The sequence below is a fragment of the Nicotiana tomentosiformis genome, chromosome 12 (assembly GCF_000390325.3).
Source record: "Nicotiana tomentosiformis chromosome 12, ASM39032v3, whole genome shotgun sequence".
NCBI classification, from domain to species: domain Eukaryota; kingdom Viridiplantae; phylum Streptophyta; class Magnoliopsida; order Solanales; family Solanaceae; genus Nicotiana; species Nicotiana tomentosiformis.
In genome coordinates, this window is record NC_090823.1 from 81,962,619 (window position 1) to 81,969,901 (window position 7,283).

The window sequence follows — 7,283 nt, forward strand, 5'->3', positions numbered from 1 at the left end:
ATCAACAACCTCAACAACAATAGATAGTGAGACAAGAGTGGACTTGCATGAATCAACGATAAAGGGCATTGAGATTCAATTAGGACAGATTTCGATGGCTCTACATAATCGTCCCCAAGGGACGTTACCTGCAGACACACAAGTCAATCCAAAAGAGCAGGGCCCAAAACAACTTATGGCAGTGAGTCTAAGAAATGGTAGAGACCTAGATCTGGAGCATGAAATTGTTCGCGAAAGCCGACCTACGGAAACACTTGTGCTAGTACCCATTGAGATAGATGATTCAACAGGGTTAACTGAGGTGACGGTACAACATGCACAAGAGAGCACAAGCAAAGAAAAAGAGGTTGCGAAGGAGACTGAGGTAGCACAAGAAACGAAAGTAGAAGTAGTGCCTGAGCAAGATAAAACTCAAATCATAGGATGGAAGCGACCTCCAGCACCATTCCCACAGAGATTGACCAAATATCAGAAGAATGAGCAGTATAAGAAATTCATGGAGATATTGAAACAAATCCAGATGAGCATTCCACTGATTGACGCTTTGCGGGAGATGCCTGGGTATGCCAAAATGATGAAAGATTTAATGTCTCGTAAATTTGACTTCCAAGACCTGTCCATTGTTACATTGACCCAGACCTGTAGTGCAGTCGTGACGAGACCCATAGCTGAGAAGTTATCAGACCTAGGGAGTTTCACAATCCCATGCACGATAGGCAGTTATGCGTTTGCTAAAGCATTGTGTGATTTGGTGGCGAGCATAAACTTGATGCCCTTGGCTATCTGCAAAAGGTTAGGCATTGGAAGAACAAGACCTACATCCATGCTAATACAGCTAGCCGACCGGACAGTGAAGAGGCCATCAGGTATTCTTGATGATGTATTAGTACAGGTTGGGAAGTTTGTGTTCCCAGCAGATTTTGTCATTTTGGACTGCCGGGTTGACAAGAAGATTCCCATAATTTTGGGAAGACCATTCTTGGCCATTGGGAGAGCTTTAATTTATTGTGAAACTGGAGATCTAAAAATGAGACTAAATGATGAAGAGATAACATTCAATGTGCAGAAATCTATGCGGCGACCAAGTGAATTTGCTAACTGCTCTCTAATAGAAGTTGTGGATGTAATTTTGGAGGAGGAAGATGAGACCTTAAACGCTAAAGACCCTCTAGGATCCTGTCTCATGAACTTAGATAAAGCAAATGGAGAGGACTTGGCGGAGTGGGTATTGGATCTTGAAGGCCAAGGGTTTTGGAAAAGAGAGCTCGAATTTGAGCCTTCGCACTTAGAAGAAAGGAAAACTCCTCCAACCAAGCCATCGATAGAAGAGCCACCAAAGTTGGAACTGAAGCCACTACCACCTCATCTTAGGTATGCTTTCTTGGGACCTAACTCAATTTTACCTGTTATCATCTCACCTGGTTTGTTAGATGTGCAGAAAGAACAGTTTTTGCAGGTATTGATTGAGTACAAAACTGCAATTGGTTGGACCATTGCAGACATTAAAGGTATCAGCCCGGCCTTCTGTATGCATAAAATTCTACTGGAAGATGGCCACAAACCTTCCAGATAACATCAAAGAAGTCTGAACCCCAACATGAAGGAGGTGATAAAGTGGTTAGATGCGAGGATCATTTTCCCCATCTCTGATAGCAACTGATCAACCCAGTCCAATGTGTGCCAAAGAAAAGTGGGATGATTGTAGTGAAAAATGATAACAATGAGTTGATATCGACAAGAACAGTCACGGGATGGCGAATTTGTATGAACTACAGAAGATTGAACAAGGCCATCCGAAAAGACCAGTTTCCCTTGCCGTTCATTGATCAAATGCTAGATAAACTGGCTGGGAGGTCCCACTTTTGCTTTCTGGATGGATACTCATGGTATAATCAGATCTCCATTGCTCCAGAAGATAGAGAGAAAACGCCCTTCACTTGTCCATATAGCGTCTACGCTTTCCAAAGAATGTCGTTCGGCCTATACAATGCACCCGCCACATTTCAAAGGTGCATGATGGCCATCTTCACAGATATGGTAGATGACATAATGAAGGTCTTTATGGATGATTTCTCAGTGGTGGGAGACTCATTCGATGATTGCGTAAAGGATTTGAAAAGAGTACTGAAAAGATGTGTGGAGACTAATCTGGTGCTCAATTGGGAAAAGTGCCATTTCATGGTACATGAAGGTATAGTCTTGGGTCACCTAGTGTCGAGTAAGGGCATTGAGGTAGATCTTGCAAAGGTTGATGTGATAGAAAAGCTTCCACCACCGACTTCCGTCAAAACAATAAGAAGTTTCCTTGGCCACGCCGGTTTCTATAGACGATTTATAAAAGACTTCTCCAAAATTGCTAACCCCTTGTGTAAATTGCTTGAAAAAGATCACCCTTTTGTGTTTTTCGATGACTGCAGGGTAACTTTTGAGGAATTGAAGAAGAGGCTGGTGACAGCACCTATCATAGTTGCACCCGGCTGGGGGAAACCATTCGATCTGATGTGTGAAGCGAGTGACTATGCTGTGGGAGCAGTTCTTGGGCAGCGAAATGATAAAGCCATGCATCCAATATACTACGCAAGTAGAACTTTGAGTGGTGCCCAACTAAATTACACAGTGACCGAAAAGGTGATGCTAGCAGTGGTGTTCGCATTTGACAAATTCAGGTCATACCTGATAGGCTCGAAGGTAATTATTTATACTGACCATGCTGCTCTCAAGTACCTAATTGAGAAGAAGGAGTCAAAGCCGCGCCTGATTCGATGGGTGCTACTGCTGCAAGAATTTGACTTGGAAATCCATGATCGAAAGGGAACGGAGAACCAAGTGGTTGATCGCTTGTCTAGGATGGAAGGAGACGAGAAGAAGGTTGAGGTGGAAGAGATTGTGGAGACTTTCCCGGATGAACAAATCTTAGCGACGAGCCTCGATGCTATACCATGGTATGCAGATATTGCAAATTACCTGGCAAGCGGTATTGTTCCTTATGACCTGTCTTCTGTTCAAAAGAAAAAGATTTTTCGTGATTGTCGCATGTATTTCTGGGATGAACCATATCTGTTTAGGATTTGTCTTGATAACATGATCCGGAGATGCATTCCCGAGATAGATCAATCTTCTATTTTGCAGGCATGCCATGCTTCACCGTATAAAGGACATTTTGGGGGCGTAAGGACAGCGGCTAAAGTGTTGGAGTCGGGTTTTTATTGGCCGACGATGTTTAGAGATGCACACTTCTAAGTGAAAAATTGTGATGAGTGCTAACGGACGGGGAATATTTCCCGTCGACATGAGATACTCATGAACCCGATCCAAGAGGTAGAAGTGTTTGATGTGTGGGGAATCGACTTTATGGGACCATTTGTTAGCTCATATAATAACAAGTATATACTTGTAGTGGTGGACTATGTCTCGAAATGGGTAGAAGTCGTCGCACTTCCTACAAATGATGCGAAGGCAATTATTGGTTTCCTAAGAAAGAACATCTTCACCCGATTTGGCACCCCAAGAGCTATCATCAGTGAAGGGGGTACCTACTTCTGCAACCGAGCCTTTGAAAAGTTGTTGGAGAAATATGGCATTCGCCACAAAGTTGCCACTCCGTATCACCCACAAATGAGTGGGCAAGTCGAGGTGTCAAACAAAGAAATCAAGAGTGTTTTTACTAAAACTGTAAATGCTACTCGGATTGATTGGGCAAGAAAATTGGATGATGCGTTATGGTCTTACTGCACTGCATTCAAAACTCTGATTGGAATGTCGCCGTATAAATTGGTGTTTGGAAAGGCATGTCACTTACCGGTGGAGTTAGAGCATAAAGCCTTTTGGGCGTTGCGACAATTAAATCTGGACGTGGAGGCCGCTGGAACTAGTAGAGTCACATAGTTGCATGAACTTAACGAGTTTTGGTACCATGCTTTTGAGAGTACAAGGTTATACAAGGAAAGAATGAAAACGGTGCACGACAAAAATATTCTTGAGCGAAATTTTAAGCCGGGAGACAGGGTATTTATTCAATTCGATATTGAGGTTATTTCCGGGCAAATTGAAGTCAATATGGTCATGACCATTTCGTGTGGTAGAGATTCATCCCACCGGAGTCGTAGAGTTTGCGGCAGAAAATGACTCTCGCACGTTCAAAGTCAATAGGCACAGGTTAAAATATTATTTGGGCATGGATGACGCGAAAGTAGTGTCGGTGACTCATTTACTCGAGCCACCAATGTTGAGCGTGCCTTAAGTGCGATTACCTGCGTCGTGCCACGACGTTAAATTAGGCGCTTCATGGGAGGCAACCCATTGTAATGTTGTATTCGTCATGCTATGTCGTTAACTAAGGCGCTCGTTGGGAGGATACCCAATTCGTAGTTGATTTTTAGTGTAGTTAGAATTTTTCTTTTCGTTTTTAGGAACTAACATGTTTGCAGGTGATTTCGGCAAGTCGTACATAGTATCTCACGTTGCCTGGTCTCCAGCGAGCTGGGCCAGGCATTAAGCCATGCGGCGCCAGGTATTGAGCTCGCTAAGGAGCTCGCCTAGCATGAGTTATAGCGAGACACATCTCGCAGAATCCCTCACGTCGCCTGCCTCTAAGCTCGCCTCGCCAGGTATGTCGCTCGCCTGAGAACTCGCGTCGCCAGGTTAGTTTTTTGCTTTTATTTTCGTTTTGTTTTGTTTTCCTTTAATTCCCCCTCTTAAAAAACCCAACTTAAAACACCCATGCCTAAAAGAAAACACACTGCACGCCCCAATTTTCCTCTTCTCATCCCACACAAACCCCACTGCTCACAAAACACACCCTCACACACTCACACAGAAACATTACCAACCCTCCCTCCCCACCCCCACACACACACACAACTCCATTGAAGACAAGCAATCTTCTGCTATTTCCTTCACTTGCAATAGCAATTCAAAGGCAAATCCCTTCTCTTAACCATCTAAGGTATGGTTTCTATCTCCATTCTTTGGCAATTTCGAGTTGGGTGAATGCATGACATTGGACACAAATATTTGGGGTTGTTCTTCATTGCAACCATATGTTTGTGTGTCCCAACCCTATGAACCCCATAGGAATGGTGTTTCTATTGTGTGAACAACTGGTAGTACGGAACTCCCAAGCCGATTTGGGAGGGTGAGGCAATCCCTCACCCCTACAAGCACTCCCATGGAACTAGTGTATGCTAAGTGTTTGTTATAATGCCTCAAAGGCATTCTTTGTCCCCATTGTAGCCCGAGTCTCCGGGATTATAAGACTAGTGCTATGTAGATGTGCACCACTTTAAAATCTTAAGTGTGGGGTGGCTCACTGGTAGCCCGATGCTTCGGATATGGAATAAGCACCCATATGTCATTGCTTGATTCTCATGCTAAGAAACGATGAGGTGAAGTCTGAGTAACCTCGGAAACTGTTGATAATCATGTGTTAAACTCTAAGTGTGGGTGGCAAGACCATGTTTTGAGAGGTTGCAATACCGCTTAAACTAATGTATGCTCACTTGTGTAGGTACAAATATGCCTCAAAGAAAAGACACTGGTAAAGGCAAAGCCATATCCACTGCTCCGTCTAAGGCTAAAGCTACTTCCGCACCTCCCCAGAAGAAGAGAAAAGGGGGGGAAGCTACTTCCAGTCAAGGTGAAGGACTAAGAGCAGTTGCAGCTATTGCAGTCACCCGTCCACAACCTCAGGGCCAACGGGAATTTGGAATAAAAATCATACCCCCACATGTTAAGGATTGGTACAAGCATTGTAGGCAAAAACATATACATCTGTAAGCTACTATTCATGAGCGTCGCTTGAAAGCCAAGTACCATGCTATTTGGAGAGGCATCAATGAGTTGGGTTGAGCTATGTGTTCCGAAACTCTGGAGAGATCAACGTCAATCTTGTGAGGGAATTTTATGCTGGGTTTGATCTAGAGGATCCTAAACAGCTGGTGCCGATTCTTGGAAGGTTGATAGATTTTTTAGCCTCGGCAATATACAATTTCTTAGGTGCTCCGGGTGTTCCTGGGGAACCCTTGGACCACTTCATAGTCCGTCCTACTTATCGAGAGCTGAGACACACTCTTTGTGGTGTCAACTCTGTGGTGGCTTGGGTGCCGGATAAGAAAACTAACCGCCATAGGAAGTTCCCAAAGAAGAATATGAAGGCAGAAGCGCAAGTATGGTTGAAGTTGATCAATTCACGGCTCCTACCTTGCAGCCATGACACTCTCATTAGCCGTGAGAGGACTTGTGTGTTGTATTTCTTAATGACGGGTCAAAGGGTGAATGTGGGCCACTTGCTACATTATCAGATGACCCAAGTGCGAACTAGCAAGAAAATTGACCGAATGCCCTTTGCAAACATGGTAACTTAGTACTTGCGGAAAGTAGAAGTGGTGGAGGAGAAGGAGTTCGATCACATCATTGTTCCACCCATAAGACCAACTGACCTAAAACATTTCTGGGTTAAGAAGGAGAATACCACAACTTCACTGACAGGGGCTGAGCGCAATGCACGCGATGACAACTTTATGGCCCATTTATATGGGATGATGGACTTGTAGCTTCGGATAGGGGGACGACCGGCCACTACAGAGGAGAAGGCCATACTGGAGCAGCGGTACCCGCTCAATGCTCATGCCCAGTAGCTGGTTGGGATAGGTAATGGATACAGACTCCCTGAGGACGAGGATGTTAACACACCTGAGCAGTCCGAGGCCGAGCCGGAGCAGTCAGATGATGAGGATAATTATGATGAGGAGGAGGAAGCACAAGATGAGGAGTGGGTAGCCTCAGAGTATGAGGGCGAGGACGCAGCTTGATCAGGGAGTTTTTCCTACACCCTACTCATTTTATTCTTGTTTTGTCAGTTGTGCATGCACTGAGGACATTGCATGAAATAAGTGTGGGGTGGGAACTTGTAAAAAAAAAATTGGTCTTGTTTTAGATATTTGTTTTTAGTTAGTGTCGTCTCGGCCTTTAAAAAAAAGTAGAAAAAAATTAGACTCTTCCCGACGATGGATCTCCTAGGCAGTTTTCTTGAGGGAATTAAGTCTAAAGAAAAAAAAAGATTTTCTTGTAGGTAGTGTAGTAATTCTCCTTTGATTTTTCTTTGGGCCGTGGTTCTTTTCCAAGGGTTTTATTTGAATCGGGTGTAGTTAGTTTTAATTTTTAGGAGCAGAAATCACTGGGCTATGAATTGAATTGTAGCGATATCTCTTAACTTTGTTATGCCTTGAGAATAGTTAGTACTCTGGTTGTGACGCTTGGGCTCAGTTTTTGACTCTAGTATAAGT

At 44.0% G+C, this 7,283-nt stretch overlaps 1 protein-coding gene across 1 annotated transcript; it reads left to right on the forward strand.

Annotated features, from left to right (window-relative positions):
• Nucleotides 1-94: 94 nt before the first annotated feature.
• On the forward strand, nucleotides 95-1,573 carry LOC138902943 (uncharacterized). Its single transcript, XM_070190846.1, has one exon. The coding sequence runs from the start codon at nucleotides 95-97 to the stop codon at nucleotides 1,571-1,573; it is 1,479 nt and encodes a 492-aa protein (XP_070046947.1).
• The last annotated feature ends 5,710 nt before the right edge of the window (nucleotides 1,574-7,283 follow it).

What these genes read in the sequence shown, in the direction of transcription:
- LOC138902943 (XM_070190846.1), top strand. Translation starts at nt 95, where the DNA reads ATGGCTCTACATAATCGTCCCCAAGGGACGTTACCTGCAGACACACAA.